Source organism: Salminus brasiliensis, chromosome 6 (genome assembly GCF_030463535.1).
Source record: "Salminus brasiliensis chromosome 6, fSalBra1.hap2, whole genome shotgun sequence".
Taxonomy (NCBI): Eukaryota; Metazoa; Chordata; class Actinopteri; order Characiformes; family Bryconidae; genus Salminus; species Salminus brasiliensis.
In genome coordinates this window covers 12,507,597-12,525,606 of record NC_132883.1, presented here as the reverse complement: position 1 = coordinate 12,525,606, position 18,010 = coordinate 12,507,597, and the positions used below count along the sequence as shown (strand labels likewise).

The 18,010-nt window shown below is 41.1% G+C and overlaps 2 protein-coding genes across 2 annotated transcripts in view; both read right to left on the bottom strand.

Annotated features, from left to right (window-relative positions):
- Nucleotides 1-1,323: 1,323 nt before the first annotated feature.
- Nucleotides 1,324-9,278, bottom strand: gclm (glutamate-cysteine ligase, modifier subunit). The gene is made up of 7 exons (XM_072680876.1): nucleotides 8,993-9,278; nucleotides 7,087-7,152; nucleotides 6,210-6,294; nucleotides 6,049-6,105; nucleotides 4,665-4,867; nucleotides 3,903-4,017; nucleotides 1,324-2,597 (listed from the first exon to the last, which is right to left on the bottom strand). Exons 1-7 carry the CDS (start codon nucleotides 9,113-9,115, stop codon nucleotides 2,428-2,430), a joined length of 819 nt encoding a protein of 272 aa, XP_072536977.1. The 5' UTR covers nucleotides 9,116-9,278; the 3' UTR covers nucleotides 1,324-2,427.
- Nucleotides 9,279-10,950: 1,672 nt separating this feature from the next.
- Nucleotides 10,951-18,010, bottom strand: part of slc5a9 (solute carrier family 5 member 9) — a 9,825-nt gene continuing 2,765 nt past the window's right edge. Inside the window, exons 6-13 of the mRNA XM_072681645.1 lie at nucleotides 17,674-17,754; nucleotides 16,659-16,864; nucleotides 15,322-15,457; nucleotides 15,107-15,214; nucleotides 14,064-14,214; nucleotides 12,403-12,571; nucleotides 11,797-12,012; nucleotides 10,951-11,723 (exon numbers count right to left, since the gene is read on the bottom strand). Coding sequence (XP_072537746.1) covers nucleotides 11,385-11,723; nucleotides 11,797-12,012; nucleotides 12,403-12,571; nucleotides 14,064-14,214; nucleotides 15,107-15,214; nucleotides 15,322-15,457; nucleotides 16,659-16,864; nucleotides 17,674-17,754 — 1,406 coding nt within the window. The 3' untranslated portion in view covers nucleotides 10,951-11,384. The remainder of the gene's footprint in view (nucleotides 11,724-11,796; nucleotides 12,013-12,402; nucleotides 12,572-14,063; nucleotides 14,215-15,106; nucleotides 15,215-15,321; nucleotides 15,458-16,658; nucleotides 16,865-17,673; nucleotides 17,755-18,010) is intronic.

Genomic DNA, 18,010 nt, shown 5'->3' with positions numbered 1-18,010 from the left:
TTCAAACATAAAGATATGAAATTGTAATCTTTTGTGAAGAATCAACAAGTGGGACACAATCGTGAAGTGGAACGAAATTTATTGGATATTTTTAATTTTTTTAGAAATAAAAAACTGAAAAGTGGGACGTGCAATATTATTCGGCCCCCTTTACTTTCAGTGCAGCAAACTCACTCCAGAAGTTCAGTGAGGATCTCTGAATGATCCAATGCTGACCTAAATGACTGATGATGATAAATAGAATCCACATGTGTGTAATCAAGTCTCTGTATAAAGGCACCTGCTCTGTGATAGTCATAGAGTCCTGTTTAAAGTGCAGAGAGCATCATGAAGACCAAGGAATACACCAGGCAGGATTTGGATCCAAAGAGATTTCCCAAGCTTTAAACATCTCAAGCACTGTGCAAGCGATCATATTGAAATGGAAGGAGTATCGGACCACTGCAAATCTACCAAGACCCGGCCGTCCCTCTAAACTTTCAGCTCAAACAAGGAGAAGACTGATCAGAGATGCAGCCAAGAGGCCCATGATCACTCTGGATGAACTGCAGAGATCAACAGCTGAAGTGGGAGACTCTGTCCATAGGACAACAGTCAGTCGTACACTGCACAAATCTGGCCTTTATGGAGGAGTGGCAAGAAGAAAGCCATTTCTCAAAGATATCCATAAGGAGTCTTGTTTAAAGTTTGCCACAAGCCACCTGGGAGACACACCAAACATGTGGAAGAAGGTGCTCTGGTCAGATGAAACCAAAATCGAACTTTTTGGCCACAATGCAAAACGTTATATTTGGCTTAAAGCAACACAGCTAATCACTTTTCAGTTTTTTATTTCTTAAAAAAAAAGTTTAAAATATCCAATAAATTTCGTTCCACTTCACGATTGTGTCCCACTTGTTGATTCTTTACAAAAATTACAATTTCATATATTTATGTTTGAAGCCTGAAATGTGGCAAAAGGTTGAAAAGTTCAATACTTTTGCAAGGTGTGTGTGTGTGTGTATAAAATATATATATATATATATATATATATATATATATATATATATATATATATATATATATATATATATATATATATATATATATGTGTGTAAGCACGATGAAACAACTCCCATCAAAATGTCTGGTCAGGTGTGTTTAAGGAAAAGTCTATATGACCGGAGACCATCAGCCAGGCTTTAAGCAGAAAGTGGTAAACAGCAGAATACTCTGATCCAGTTACTTGTTTACTGTCTCATACATGGGATTTGTTTCTTGTGTGTGCACACATCCCGCTCCCCTGTGCCCACACCTTCCTTTTAAAGAAACACAATACAACAGTAAAAGAAAGCACCAGTGGCCATATTTGAGTTTCAGAATGGTATACTCAATTAAAAACTTCATACAACTTACAACGGGTACATCTGAAAAACTTACATTTTGTAATTACATGTACATTACTGCGAGATCTTCATTCTGGACCCAAAATATAAATTGTAGTTATGAAGAATAAATAAACATACGTAAAAATATAGATTTTCAAACAATCAACTTGATATCTGAAAAAAAAAAAAAAAAAAAAAACAAGTAACAAGCATTACATCTCTTCAAGTGTGGAATTTTCCAGTGTTTTATATACAATGCAAACAGCGTGCCGATAGTTATCCATGGTATATTTCTAGTATCTCACATATGTAAAAGCATTGAGACTGGGCAGCTGCAATCTTTCAATCTCAATCTGCAAATGGGAAATAATTACATATATTCCATGTTTTAAAAGGTAACCTTACTTACTTGAATGAAACAAAGCACCAGCAAAGAAGAACCAGTGGCATTCTAAACAGAGACGTTACAGAAAATCTAAAGTAACAACTATTTAACTATCTGTAAAACCCATTCCTGGGAATCATTCATCTCTACAAGGTCTCTATTCTCACCTGAACTACTTTCCTTTGAAGTAAAATCCTGTACTTCTAAAAACTAAAGAAAGCTATGGAACTTAAGGTTTCTCATGTTTTATAAAGTGAAAAAAAGCTTTTGCTAAAATGAATTTTAAATCTCTGCAGTTTCTATATAGTGCTGACACACGCTTAGCAAGCAACAAACTAAATCTAACCCAAAGAGGCACTTTGAACACATCTGAGCATGGTATGGTACATCAACCCTGTTAATTAGCCATCAGTTCTCTACATTATGTAAAATCATTAACATACCCCAGTCTACAGTGGAGTAGGATACAAAGGTTGGATAAGTCAAGTCAACACCCTGTTCAGGTCGAAGCAGTGAAGCAGTTTGAGAAAGAGTCCGGTGACTTTCAATTTCCTCCAGAACTGTCATGTGAATTAGGCATACATTTCATTGAAAAAGGTTTTAGTAGCAAGCTAGAGTCTACTTTTGTAAAAGGTGGCCTGAAATCCTGTCCGGTGGCGTCCTACATCCTACATCCTACTGAGAGTTCTTCTTTGCATGAACGAGGTAACCTTTAGCCTTGATGATGCCTCGGCTCTTGACGATGATAGAGTAGCGCAAGACCCATTCCAGCCTCCAATCTGCCACCTGCAGGTCCTTACTGCTCTCCTGCACAGCCTCCTGAAATCCTTCTGCACTGATCATCTCTGCAAGAAGACAGTCAAATAGGTCACACACGGCAAGGCACACAGATACTGTGCAACAGTTGGGTCAAACAGGCAGGTTCTAAACTTTTCACACACACAAACACTAGGATTACGCCTAGGCTGTATGAGACCAAGACTATCAGACACAGACACACACACACACACACACACACACAGCGTGTCCTTATATAATGTGTATACTGTTAAACATCTATTGATTATTGAAATGAGTAATCAAATATTCAGATTATGAATCGTTGAATTACCAAATAACTCTGATGAAGCCTAACATTGTTTTATGTATTTGCTTACTAACAATGTAGACGATGAGGATGAATAATATTAAAACAAACTTCTTCCCTGTCAAAATTTAAAACCAAGGATGAGCCAAGTAGTAATAAAATAAGACTAAATTATTCCTTAATCAGGTTTTCCCATAATATTATGAATATTAGTATTAATGACTTATTTTAATACAGTCTTTTAGTTTGTAATAATTACTTATTTTTGGTCATCAGGCCATTAGTGACTTGTCCATATGAGACCCCCACGCCTCTAATACGACTTTCCACTCTCCAGCTCTTCACTCACACACCAGAGTGAGGTCACTGCAGATGTTAGACCTTGTTGCCTCTAATGGCACAACGTTAACAAACCGCACCGGTTTCATTCACACTCTCTGTTCACGTGACACGGCTGCTCAGTTGATAGATTTTCACTGCAGCTCTGCTCAGACTGAGAAACTGCATTACTGTAAACGGTAACAGCAGCAGTTAAACTGTATTTCACACTGTTATGGTTAAACTAGAGAGACGCCAACAGCCGAAACCAAATTCCTTGTGTGTGTGTGTGTGTGTCAACATAATTGGCAAATCAATTCTGCATCAGTCTTTTTTCGATTGGTGTTTCTTATTTACATGTACTTAAGACCAGTCTTCTAAGAACTGGGAGCACAATTTGGCTAGAGGTTGTGTGTGCCTTTTCAGGAGCAGTCAAATGACTGGTGTAATTCTTAACTATAGGGATGGGCTTATTGGGATGGAGTCATTAAAAAAAAATAAATGATGCATGTAGCCCAATTTTATCCCAGGAGATTTTATAGGTCAAAACAATAAGAATAAATGCTTCCTTTCAGATTTCTTTTTAATGGAGTTAAACGATTTCGGACTGTGCACTAAAAATAACCTCAAACTGGGTTATAAAAGACCTGCTTTACACAGCGCCAAAATAATCATCGCCATTATAGCAGCTCTAAAACAACACATTCTTATCTAGGCCAGACGATAAGCAGGGAATATGTGGCACCTTTAGAGTCACTGTGCGTCAACAACTGGATGTCAAACTCCTTAGCGAAAGCAGTGAGGTCTGGAGGCATCACACAGCATGAGGCCAGGTTCACCTGGTTACTGCTGGGCTTCACCTGAACAACAAGACAGAAAACAAACTCAGCATGCTGTAGATATTACTGCAAATAAACACCACTAGGAATGAGGAGGTTACTGATAACTTTCATTCTATTAGTATCGGCCACACTGGCAGAAGCACAGGGCAGCATCTTGCAGAGGGTGCCCACACAAACAAATTGGAATGGTGATATAATCACATCAACACCCTCTGTACTTGATGCAGATGAAGACTATCGATTGCGGCTCGGCTTGACCGGTCATCCTTTAAGATTTCTGGAGGACAAGCATCCAGACTTTTTTCTGTTCTGGCACCGAAGTGGAAAATACTTTCCCTGGTTGTCTGAATGGCAGAGTCACTCGCTGTCTTCAAACACAGACTGACGAACCACCTCTTACAAAAGAGTTTGGGCAAAGTGTAGTGCATGTTGAGTACTGTGGTCTTCATACGGTCTTTTGTGTTTAGCAGTGTCCAAGCTTAGAGGTATCTTTTGGATCCTAGCCTACATAAACTAGCAAAAGCTATTTTCTGACTAAACAGTGAAGCACTTTTGTAAGTCGCTCTGTATAATCATACATGCATATAAATCAGTGAATAATCTTTTTTAATACTCAATAACTTCACAGTAACAGTAAAGATGCTCAGCCTGTCTCGCTCTTTTACCTGTGCCCAGTTGTACAGCTGTTCGAGCAGAGTCTTGTCCAGGTCTGAAGTGCCGATAGCTGCGACCTTCTGGTTTCGCACAAGCCCTTCCAGCTCCTCCCACAGAGGTTGCAGGTGAGCTAGGGCCAGATTCTCACCCTCCGGCAGTGGAGGAGGAGCGATGATCACAGAGTCCAGCTGGGACACGCCCAAAGACACACATGCTGTACCGAACAAACATGAGCACATACCGTTGATAACTCTGCCCTCAGCTATTAAGGCAGGTATTTACATATGTAGTCAAATGCTTCTGAAAACCCGGAGGACATTTAAGTGGGCGAGATGACAAAAATACATTTTCTCACAAGCTGGTACAAACAAAATCTCCTCAGTAGTGCCACATAAAAATGTGCATTTATATGCACTTAATAATCCAACGATAATCTGCTTTCTGCAGTAATCTGATTATTCAAGAGGTCATGTAAACAGCATACTCTGATTTCTTAGATCAGAGTAAGGTTTAGAAATCTGATCAAGAGAGCTGGACTTTAGCTCAGTAATCTGATTTCTCAGTGTAGGTATCTTCTTAACCAGAGTATTCTCAGTTTTCTTAGTCTGTGCATGTGTAAAAACAAAGGAAGCGGAAATAAGCAAGCAGCATTTGACACAGCACCTGCAAAACAGAGACTAAACACTTTTGGAGCAACAACGAAACTAAAGGATTTTAATATTCTTCGTCTTCTAGATCCGGGGTGGGCCATTCCAGTCCTGAAGGGCCGGATCCCTGCGTAGCTTTTTGCTTTTCCTGCTCAAGCCCACCTAATTCAACTTACTTGTTAATTGCCAAGTTTACAAAGCCTGTTAGAGCAGGGAAATCAGCAAACTGTGCTGGATTCCGGCACCAGTTTCCTAACCCTGCTCTAGATGATGCATTTTCATATTGTGGGTCATGGTATTTAAAAAAAAAAAAAAAAAAATTTTTAAAGAAAGAAAGAAAAAAAGTGGTGGCATGATTGATTACTGCCTGACTCATGTATACACAGATTTTTTCCCCCATTATCTGATTACTTAAGTGCATGTGAACTTGATCGGATTACAGACAAAATCTGATTTTCCGCAGTTATCGGATTATTAAGTGCATGTAAACGCACTCATTGACTTCCACTGAAAGGGAAGGAGGTTTTGTTCTTCTTCTGTAATTTTTTTTGGAGATACAGGTTTAAGTCTTTATAACCAAATTTTTTGTTTTTAAATATGCATTGACAATGTCCATGATATGCTCTGAAAATCATGATAATGAGAAAACTAAAAAAAAACACCATATTGTACCATGTGTAAAAGCTTCTAAACCATATATTTATTCATGTTTAAAAACTAAATAACCATGTATTTTGCTGGTACTCACCCATATCCACTGCATTTCTGATGGCTGAGCAATCAGACTCGCTTAGAAACAGCTTGACTAAAAAAAGAAAGAAGAGAAGAGCATGTGAGAACAGTGCACCATAAGGGCACAGTCAAGCTATAAACGCAGTCTTTATTCTTCCATAAGTCAAAGGTCCTCACCGGAAACCTTCAGTTCCTCCCTCTCCTCTGGCGTGATGGCCTCTGTATTCTGAGGGATTGTGCAATCCAGAATACTGGGCAATTCCTGGAATAGACATTAAGGCAAAAAAAAAAAAATTTAAAGACAGCAAGAGTGTAACGTCTGAGCATGTCCAAATGTGCATTTTGCCAGCAAGTTATCCTTAGTAATCTGTTCCCGCTACTCACTGTACATTAAAATCTTTTGTTGTCATTTAACTCCTTCATGACCCCTTTTGTGCATGTAAAAACTTGTCTGTGTTGTAGGACTGCAGGAGATGAATGCCTCAATAAGCCTTGGCTTTGTGTGAGTTAAGACCAGCACTCTCTTCTCATGGAGCAGACTAGGGGCAGATTTGCTGAGCGCGGCATGATGAAGCCAGTGCAAAAGCACTCAGACCTCACAGCCCACACTGTTTATTTAGGCCAACTTGCCATGAATGATCACCATGACAGTTTTCTTTCAACACTGCAGACTTTGTGATGGATAAACTAACAGTTATTAGGCCTATGCCCAACAGATGTGACAGGAATGCATTAAAAAAAAAAAAACTCCCCAAAAAAACAACAAAACGTTTAGTAAAGCTGGAGCTCCTTCAAAATGTTGTCACGCAACCTTAAGTCGCTCCACATGTGCTTCTGCATACGCTGATCAATCAGACATGCTACTGCTGTAAACTCCAGAACACTGCCAAGAGACGCCGAACATCTCCAAACAATCCGCTCAATCCAACCTGATTTTCAGGTCACTCTTGCACATTGTGAAGTACCGATCCAGCTTACAGGAAACTCTGCCATTGTTCTCTTTCAGTTTCTTTAAACTCTGGGTGTGGGGATGTGGGGGTGTGCAAACTCTTACTGGCTTGGCTGCTGGAGATATCGCCGCAAACCATTCGCTAAGCGTTCCTCTGATACAGTCTTGAAGCTGAGGATGAGAAAAATAAAGGTTACGGGACAAAACGTATATAGTTCATTTAAGTCAAGTCCTGAAAGCAGCAGATTAAATAAAACATCTGTGGGTAGATGCACTTTGTAGGAGCTGATTTACCAAACTCAGAATAGGCCTAAACTAAAAAATAACATCCAAAGCATTGCAATGATCGACTCCTTTTTTTTTTTTTTTACTAGAAACTAAGACTGGTCCTAAGTGTAGAAATGCTGATGGATAATCATCATCATTATTTGACTAAACCTAAAAACTGGAACTGGCCGGCAAGGGCCTAACATTCTGCAGTTTTAGCTACACTATTTATGAAATGTGTGCTTGCTTATCAGTTTAACCTGACCTAGCGTGCAGGCTGACCAACATGGACCACTTATGTCTGACTGAGGTGCTGCTTGGAATAAGGCGAAAGTTCAGAGCCATCTGTTATGGACCTGAACTGGTGGCCTCTTAAGGTGTACTTCCAGAAACGATGTTCTCTAATGCTTTTATAAAAATGTTCCCAGCCTGCTGGGGGAAATACATAGAGCCCAAAATGACAGTTGATTTCCTGCGCTTTGGTTACTCATCGTTTCTTCCCAAAACCAAGGGTATTAAAAGCACCAGCAATTCAGAGAACACTCTTCCACTGCTCCACAGCTCAATACTGGGAAGCTTTATACCCATCTAGCCCACACCTGGCATTAGGCATTATGGTACCAATACATTTAGGTCATTCTGCTCCAGAGAGTCCTATGCTTCTGGCAATACTTCTCCACAAAGACTAGTCTGAGTCAGCAATGGGAGAAACTTACCAATGTTAGAGCGCCGGGTTATCGATAACAGGGTTGTGGGTTCGATTCCCGGGCTCGGCAAGCTGCCACTGTTGGGCCCTTGAGCAAGGCCCTTTACCCTCTCTGCTCCCCGGGCGCTGGAGTTGGCTGCCCACCGCTCTGGGTGTGTGTGTGTACTCACTGCCCCTAACACATGTGTGTGTGTGAGTGTGTGTTCACTACCAGATGGGTTAAATGCGGAGGACACATTTCGCTGTACAGTGACAAATACGTGCACCTTTATGTAGCTTAATGCATTTAATAAAAGCTGTGTCCACAAGTATTTGGACATATAGTGCATGTTGTTTATCATGTTTTTAAGATGGCTTGGTCTCTCACTGTACTCCCAATGGTGTAGCAGGTGGCCTGTGACTGATTCCAGACGCATGTAATTGTTTTCTAATGAGATCCCAAGGTGTCCTCCAGGAAACATGTGATCTCTAATGGTAACCAGCAAGACAAATGACATTCAGGGTTTAATCCTGATGATCTTTGGTCCATCAGAGATTTTATGGAACCTGAGATTTGGTTTGCAAATGTGTGCAGATGAGTCTGCGTACTCGAAAGCACGTCTGCGGAGATGGGATCAAGTGTGTGATCAGTGTACCAGGGCTAGGTTAGCCAGTTAGCTAGCTAGCTAGCAAAACCATGCACACTACGGTAGTCTGCTCACCAACCGGAGGTGTTTCAGGCTAATGTGGTTCCCACATATTACAGTAGCAGCAACGCGGTCTCCAGCTATTATGTTAATGCGTTAATTAAGGGTGGAGAGTCAGGTTTTCAGCACTTAGCTAGCTAGCTAGACAGCTAGCCGCCACCATGGCTAGAGCTCACTGAGAGCGTACGCTGCTGTCAGGCGTGATCCGGCTCGTAGTGACGTCACCGCAGGTAACATACCGACAGCAGCGCGGCTGCTGAACTAACGGGGAGCTTTACGCTGCGAAATAACGACCCCGAAGAAAGCCCGCCGCCTGGCTTTATTCACAGGAGTTTCCCCGAAGCAGCATTACCTCCTCACTTTGTGAAGACGGACACTTCTTCTTGAGGCGACTGCGGTTCACCAAGTTGCCCGTGTGTAGGTTCAGGGTGGTCGCATGGTCGAGTAACAACTTCGCGTAGACGTGAGGCTCCATGTTCAGCAGCCTGGCTGTGCACGAGTGAATCTCTGGAGTGTCTTCAGGCTGTTATTAATCTCTATATGGCCACGCAGACCGCAGTTCTCGTGGCTCTCCGCTCGGCGGTGCGGGTATGACTCTGCATTTGTAGCTTCGTTCATTCACTACATTCAAGGCTGAAGCGTTAATAAGCAGAACGCCCACATGCGGGTGCGAGCAGGGCGACAGGCAACACCCGGAGCGGAGTCCAGTGTAGGACCGGAGCCGGATTGGGTTCACTGAGCTACTCCACTGTACAGAGTCAGCATGACATGGCGTATATTAACAAAGCCATCTTGTTAACCGGGCTATCACTGTGAGAGAGGAATACTTCAGCAAAAGAAAATCATTAAAAAAAAACCACATAGTGAGTTAAACTAACATAATATTAAAAAAAAAAAAAGAAAAATATATAATATAGCTATATAATAAACATTTAATAACATTACGATAATACCTATTATTAGTTAAAGATTTACACTCCTTTAAAATAATCTTAGCTCTAATTTATTTACAGTCTAATAAAAATGTAAATTACCAAAAGCAAAAACAGACCAAAATAGGAGCACAGGATTAGCTACCAGAGAGCTAAAAATACTCCGTTTTAGAAATATGAATAGAACAAAAGTCTTGTACAACTATTATAGTCCTATGAGAAGCATTTTCAAAATATTAAGCTCAATTTTTATATTAATATTAAGCCCATCTTTTGAACCCTATGGTCATGATTTAAATATGAATCCAGTTCTTAATCCAAAAGCAGAAACTATTATAAATCATTTGTTAAACGTTTAGCATATTTTGTGTGTGAGTACCACAGGGTTCTATTTTAGGGTCTAGAAAACTTTTACTTTGACTAATCACAGTAATGTATTAGTGAGGACATAATGTGTATGATTAGATTCAGTAAAATATATATTCCTGATGATTTTTTTTTTAAAAAGTGACAATATCCGGCTTTTAAGGATGTAAATAAACACATGCTTTGTCTAGATCACCTGAAGCACCAGCACGACTTTTAAAGTACCACTATACACCAGATCTGTGGTCACGTTTGGAGGAGAATACTAACTGTCCATTTCTGTGTCTTGGCTAGCGTCATGCTGAATGGAGAGGGAGGACCCCTGATCCAGGGGGGACATGGATGGCTGTGGCATCATTGGAGCTGTGTCCGAAATTGTGCCATAGGGGTTTTGCCTTTTTGTCACGGTGTCTGAAAACAACAGTGCACTGTAACAATCCCAAAATGCACTGCAGTAAGTAGTTTACAGTAGTTTACACTAGCAGACATAGGAATATCCATAATGAAGATTTGTGTGCAGCTTCTCTGGGGAGGCCGCCGTTCAGATTGCTTGTTTGACACAGCAGTGAGGTCAAACACATAATGTCTGTCTGAAATCGTCCACTACCTTGTTGAGGTTTGTTCCCTATAATAGTGCTCTATGCAGTGATCTGGACTTTCACATGTAGGGGATAGTGAATAGGGCACAATTTCAGACACGGGCTATTTCCCAGCATAGGGGCTGGGTGCAGGCCTGTAGACATATAAATATAAATAAGGCTGAATGTTTTAAGCAGAATCTACAACAAAGAAATCAGAACTTGCAGACGAACCCTCTCCCAGTGCCAAAGGTTTCAGAGACAACTTGCTAAAGGGAGAACACAATGTGTATGAGGGAGCTGGTTACCATGAAGGTTCTCTCGGTCCCACCGACAGAAGTACTCAGTATACTTACTCATAAAAGCTTAGCTGATTTGCAAATATTTTGTAGGGCATGAATATATACACAAATAATGTTTGTACTGTAGATTAGAGTGTAGATTTAGTAGAAGAGTTTTAAAATCGTGTACATATATGATTATATGACTGTACATGTTTCTTACAGTTAGAGCTCTCAGAAAAACTTTGCAGCAGTTACAGATTAATTACACAGAAAGGTTTAGACAATCATTGATGCTCACATTTAGCATTCTGTATGAGGATATGTGTGGATGCACAGTTGTTTGTACTAGTTGCATTCAGTTTATTCATTATTATATATTCATTATTATATTATTATTATATATTCATATATTCATGTCATGAATATTAATGCTGTGTATTTGAAAAGTATATATGTCCGTCTGATGTGTATGTACAATATGGTATGGTATTCAAGTGGTTTATCTTCTCTGTGCCTCACTGTTGGTGACTCAGAAGCTCACAGAATAGCAAACGTTTGCCATATATTTCCAAAGTCAGCAATTCTCAAGCAAAGTATCCCCACAGAAAGACATTGACGGTGAGCAGAATGAGGGCGTTGATATTGCAAACATTCTTCCAAATGTGTTTCTCCTCAATGCTGGTCAGCTTCTTCTCCAGAGCCTGCTGCTCCTCTGCACTCAGTTTCGGACGTGGTGTTTCGGACAGCCCACACAGCCACATTCCCGCACGCCTCCAGCACGCAGGCTTGCCCTGCTCTGGCTCGGAGTCAGAGGTAGCATTGTTGGAGCTTTGTTGTTCCTCTGCAGGTGTGGTCGCCCATGGATCTTCCAGATCTATACGCTGCTTCTTGCTGTGTCTTGTCCACCAAGTTAGACGGACAAGCTGTAGAGAAAAAAAAAACAAGTATTAGACAGAGTATAACAGGTGTAGTGGTTGTAGAGGAAAAGGTCCTTACATGTTGGTCTGGAATGGGGGCGGTGCAGAGGCTCACTCCGGTAATAACTAAGCCAGTCAGTGCAAGCAGTATAAGGGCGAAGTAGAGGTAGTGCACGTCCTTCAGCAACGCAGGCCGCAAGTCTTCCTGCCCACATGAGGGGGTGCCGTAGGCAAACTCCATCACCATTCGTATGAACCCTATGACCAGACCCACCATCAGACCCCAGAACGCACCCTGTGGAGTTAATTACACAGCTCTAATTAGCAGAGGTGGCAGGAGTCCCAGAAATAAGTAAAAGAACAAATATTCCAGTTAGAAAGTAAAAGTATTAAAGTACACATTCCTAAATGTAATTAAAATAAAAAAAGTAAAAGTATTTTTTAATTTTATTAAAATGCTTTTTGAGTCACATATGAATACAACTATGATACTAAGTGTAAACAATGGTTTACGGAGGAGCTGCAGCATCACCTACAAAATCATACACAACACTCTATCATCTCTACTTTGCATTAATAGGAATGAAACATAAGCATAAGGAACTTACACATGAACTCCCAGCTAAAGGAACCAAATTATGAGATGTCATCATTAATTCAATAATCAGAACTGAAGGCTACGCACTTGTTCATTCATTCGACTCCAGAAGATGGCCATTAGGAAGACTGCAGTGATAGGAGGGGCCAAGAAGCTGGTTATGGCCTGAATGTAGTCAAACAGCTGTCCACTATTGGCTGACTGGATGATCGGAATCCATAGTATGCTCAAAACCACCAGCAGTAAAATGAACACTCTGTGGATGCAAGCCAGAACAGACTGTAGGACTAAAAACAATAACTATGTTCATGATCCCCACTATTTCTTTTGGCAGAGAAATTATGGGGAGTTATGTAAACAAATACATAAAGTCCAACTGATCATTTGGGATAGGCTACTACATAAACAGGATGTTCAAATATTGTATATGAAATTAAGGACTGTAGCTGACCTCAATGGTAGGGCGACTTAAAGGGCCCATTTAGTTCCCCCCACCTGGTCTGCTTATGTGGGTTTATGTATTTATGTACTTATCTACTTATCTTAGTAATTGGCCACCCTGCTCAAAAGCAGCCCATGCTGAAACACTTTTTATAACTTCGGTGTGAGTGGGCGGGTGTTGCTATCCAAATCGCTTCCCCTGCCCGCTTAGTGCCAACTGGGCAGGGGATGCAGATTAGGTAGCCTGTATAAATCTGTGCTGATTGATACAGATTGATTGCAGATGGTTCTGTGTAGATTAGCTTACATTAGCTAGCCAGCAAGACACCTGCTCCGCTGTTTACAATATATGTTATTGGTTAAGCCAAAAAGCTTAAGGATGTCTTAACACTGGTTGATGCCGCTGGCCCTTGTTTTGAGGTAGAGAAACAGTCAAGACTGGCTACCCAAAGTCACACTCTTGCTGCCATATCTAGGCTGGCTAAATATGCGCACTGAGCACTACCATAAGTCTGTTTGACAGCGAGAAGCAGGGAGTACCTCCGCGGACTGGAACCTGGCTCTGCGTAATCCACATCCCTTTGCAAATTTACACTGTGTTTATCGGGCAGGGGCGCCAATCAAGCAGCGACAGAAGGGCTGAATAGGTGTAAACATATGCACTTGTTTTTTCTGACAATACAAAACTATAAACTCCAAACTTAACGATGTCATGAAATAATAACAAAAATAACAAAAAAAAATAAAAAAATCGGAAGGAGAAACATGTCTGAAACCCCTCCTCCCAATCTCACATAATATAAATACCATCTCTACCTTGTTCACGTGTCTTTGACAAGTCTACGCAACCCTCCACCGCCCCAACTCCCCTCTTTAACTCTCATTCCTGGCTCCACGTACTAGAGAGGAGGGACTGGCTTCCTACAACAAGCAGAAGCCGTCTGAACTCCAGCCCAGAGTTCTCGGAGTTCTCTCCCCTCTACTCTCCTCCCAAATCATCACATGCTGATGACATGGTCCGACCCAGCACAGTGTTTATACTTTAATGTGCTGCAGAGCAAATGGCTTTAACAGTGTTCGTATGCTATATTAAACGATTAAAAGCAAAGCAATAAGCAATAAAATAATAATACTTCCTACTGTGATTTTCTTTTTTTCTCATCAACAGGTGCATGTTCCATAACAAATACTTGAGAGCCGCTGGTGCCCCAGCAGACACCACAGCTGCACATCAGTGATAACAGCAGATAGTATACTCATCAATGCTGTACAGACAAGATTTGCCACATAACACAGTGTGTTCCTACCTGCCCACAACCATCAGCTCCCTTTCTGAGGCCTGCCGTCTTATGCGCTGCCAGATGTCCATGGTGAAGAGGGTGCTGCTGCTGTTGAATATGGAGGTGAGGGAGGACATAAGAGCTGCCATCATCACTGCAATCATCAGCCCTCGCATACCTGCAGGGAATAGACAGAGGTAGAACCTTTAAAAAGGTTACATTAATAAGGTTGTTTGGGTATTGTGAGGAGTCTGCTCACCTTAGCTTGTAACAGAATCCCAAATTCCCAATATCTAATTAATCTACATTATGATGGTATGCAGTAAATACTTAGTCTATAGCTCCTCATAGAATACTGTGTTAAATGTTATTAATGGTAAACTGGCAGACTTTTTAATGTGTGTATTCACAGTGTTAAAGATAGAAGTTCATTTACATTTACGGCACTTAAGAGATGCTCATATCCAGAGCGACTTACAAAAGTGCTTTATTGTTTTCTTAAAAAATCCTTAGTTAGTTTTTATAGATTATGATCCAAAAGATACCTCTAAGCTGGGATACTACAATATACCACGATACTCAACATGTGCTACACTTTGGAAGATGTGGGTCTTTAGTTATCGTTGGAAGACAGCAAGTAACTCTGCTGTTCGGACACTTGAAAGGTTTGAAGGGCTCTTGGTACAGATCGGCTTTTCAAGTACAGAGGGGCTGGTCTATTCTTGGCTTTGTAGGCCAGCGTCAGGGTTTTAAATCTTCAGATATTAACCCAGCCACCCTAATAAAGGCAGGCCAACTGATACAGAGTGTCTTTGGAGTTAACTTAGTTTCGTCAACTGTTCTCCCAACTCACATTTTTTTTTACTAATCTGTGAATCTGTAAATCTTACAGTTCTTCTAACCACAGAGATTGTACAGATCACATCTTATAGGAAATGGAACTCCAAAATCCCAGCTTCTCAATTTAGTCATGATCCAGTAAATCCAGTGATTTATGACATGTTAAAGATGTAGAAACTGAGACGGGCAGACCAGTAAGGTACAATAAAAAGAACACTAAGCAGCCGTACCTACTGGCATGAGCTCCACCACCAGTTTCGGATAAGCAATGTTAGAACATCCCACCTCAGCTTTACAAATTCTAAAGCACTCCTTAGGATCCACACAGCCCACCTCATCTGTTGCAGTCACACACACACAGAGGCAAATATATGATATGTCAATATCTTCATTTACCGTACTGTACTGTAATCTTGACAGTATGATTTTAAGCAATTAGACATACCTGGGTAGAGCGCTCTGCTGATCATGCCTGGCATGACAATGAAGAACATGGGAAGGATCTTCAGGTAGCCTCCCAGCACAGAGCCTCCTTTAGCATGAGACAGGTTTTTAGCGGACAGGGATCGCTGCACTATCACCTGCGGGATGCAGAAGAGCAGCAGCACAGGGCAAAGATATGTTACTGTAATCTTAGCATTGATTGCTCTTAATTAGAATCTGTGTTGTGTAGTTTGATCAAATCCTTCTCAGTTAATTAACAACTACTGATTTCCCATTTCACTTCCAATGAAAGCTTCAGGCCACTTCTCCTCTATCAGAATTTAAACTCGGGGAAAAAAATGTGTTCTGGTTTCCAAACAATGTTAGCTTAAAACAAGGGCCAATAGACAGCCCTCATTAGTGGTCCAATACTCTTGGCCTTAAATCTGTAAAATTTACAGTAAATACCAGCAGCAGTGGTTACCAGACTTCCACAATAATATACAGAGTATAAGACATTACTGTATTTTTACTGCAAATATAAAAAGAACCATATTGTTTACAGCACATTACTGTGAAAAAAATTAGATACACAGTAAACAAAATTCTCAACTTACTTAGTTTACTAAAATTGGCTGTCTGCAAGAAAACTTACAGCATAGTCATGTGGTAAAGTAAGAGAGGCCACTGCAATACCCAGTCAGAATAGAGTCACTATTCAACTTGCTCTTACACCCTTCATCACTGAGGCCAGCCAGTGTGTCATTAGCCTTGGAGAAATGACTACACATTGACGGTGAGTGAAGGGGGTGGGGACACAGCCCATATTGTAAACAGATGATGGTGGGAGCCAATGGGAAAGGTACCTGAGGTAAATATCTCGAAGATGATCAGTTGATGCATTACTGACATTAAGTTGATTCACTGTTGATATATTTGCATTAAGTAGACTTAATATGTTACTTCCATTAACCAAAACCTAACACTGGCCCTGATCCTAACCTTAACCTAACCCCAAAATCTAATCCTAAAACCCTCACCCTGGCCCCTTCATCTCAACCTAATCCAGATAAACTCCAGTTCCACACTGGTGTCAGCAGCAGGTCATAACAGCATAACAGCTGGTTGAGGGTGGTGAGATGGTCGATATAGGCCTGTTAGATGATCAGTGATTCCTCAGGTGAACATCTACAGAGCTGAACTTGTAAAGAACAGCTGTGGAAGTAGAAGTCTTCTGTAAAAGTCTCTTGATTAATCTACTGAATGTTCAGATGCTGCTACATCACTGATACCTTGTTGATAATACTGAGAGTCTAATGAGGGTTCATTTCATCGCAAAAGGACCGCTCCACTGATTACCTGGTCAGTGCACCACACCCATGTTGCCAACACAGTCAGTCCGAAGAGCAACCCTGGCCAGGGCAGGTCTCCTGTCACCGGGTCCCGGAAGATGTGAAAGGCATCAGGTCGAGGCAGGTGGCACGTAGTGTTAGGAACAGTGATAACGGGTACAGCTTTAGGGTACTGCTCCAGCAGACCCTCATACCAGCCCACTTTATCAAAAGCTGTTGAGGAAAAATAATGCAGAGATCCTATAGTTTACAAAACGTGTCAGTAAAAGTGTGGCTTATGGACATTTATAAGAGAAATATGCTACATTTATGTTAATGTAGAATAGTTTAGCTTCATAGTTAGACTGGAACCAACACTTATGGTTCAAGAGCCTGTATGGGGCACCACCCTGCCCTTATTCACTCTCATAAATACATACAGTACATATTCTGATGAGACAAAACATTAAGACCTACCCGCCTAACATGCTAATTGTCATCAGTGTGCAACCGAAATAGCTCACTCATACAAGGCCTCTGAAGGTGCCCTGTGGTAATGACACTTTTGCCAGTGGACAGGGCTTAGCATGGGCACTGGGCGTGGTCTTCAGCTGTGCAGTACAATGTCATGCACTGTGTGTTATGAGGTATTCCTCTCATAACCATCATTCAGATTTCTAAGACGAATCCCACAGCAGCCCAAATGTTAGCTCCACCAATATGGGATAGCCTTTATGGCCCTCACACATTAATGAGCCCTTAGCACCCAACCCCCTGTCCCTTCCTCAGACTACAGTAGATAGTTACCCACCACCAGGAGCCCTACTGTCTAACACAAATCCCAGACCTGAGCATGCACCATTGTTTCTGGATAATCAGCATTGTTATTTGCTTCACCTATGACTGGTCTTAATGGTTTGGCTCATCAGTGTATTCGTTTCATAGTAATCAATAAATAGTTCAAAATAGTTACGGAGTAATACGATTTAAATCTGGTTAAACAGCCTTGGCTTTAATGGGTGAATTCATTTTTAAAGAATTACCTATGAACATGAGAACGAATGCTCCAACTACCATAATGACAGTCTGTAGGGCATCTGTGTAGATCACTGCCGTAAGCCCACCTGCAATACATCAGCAGTTCTTGTATCATCTGTGGCACCTGTACCTGTTCCAGTATACAGGTACAAATGACAAAAGCACAAATCTGACATCTGATCAGTGTTTTGAAAGTCCTTTGATAGACTGCCTTACACCCCTTTGGCATATTTTCAGAACTTTTGGTTGGACTTTTCTTCTCCATACATGTTCCAACACAGTGCCAAGAGTTCCCAATGCTGTTCATATCTAGTGATCGAGTTGTTCATGTCATTACTTGAA

Coding starts and splice junctions, on each gene's coding strand:
- gclm (XM_072680876.1), bottom strand. CDS start 9,115: ATGGAGCCTCACGTCTACGCGAAGTTGTTACTCGACCATGCGACCACC. Junction 6,295..7,086: donor TATCTCCAGCAGCCAAGCCA/GTAAGAGTTTGC, acceptor TGTCTATTCCAG/GAATTGCCCAGTATTCTGGA. Junction 4,018..4,664: donor AGCTGTACAACTGGGCACAG/GTAAAAGAGCGA, acceptor CTTGTTGTTCAG/GTGAAGCCCAGCAGTAACCA.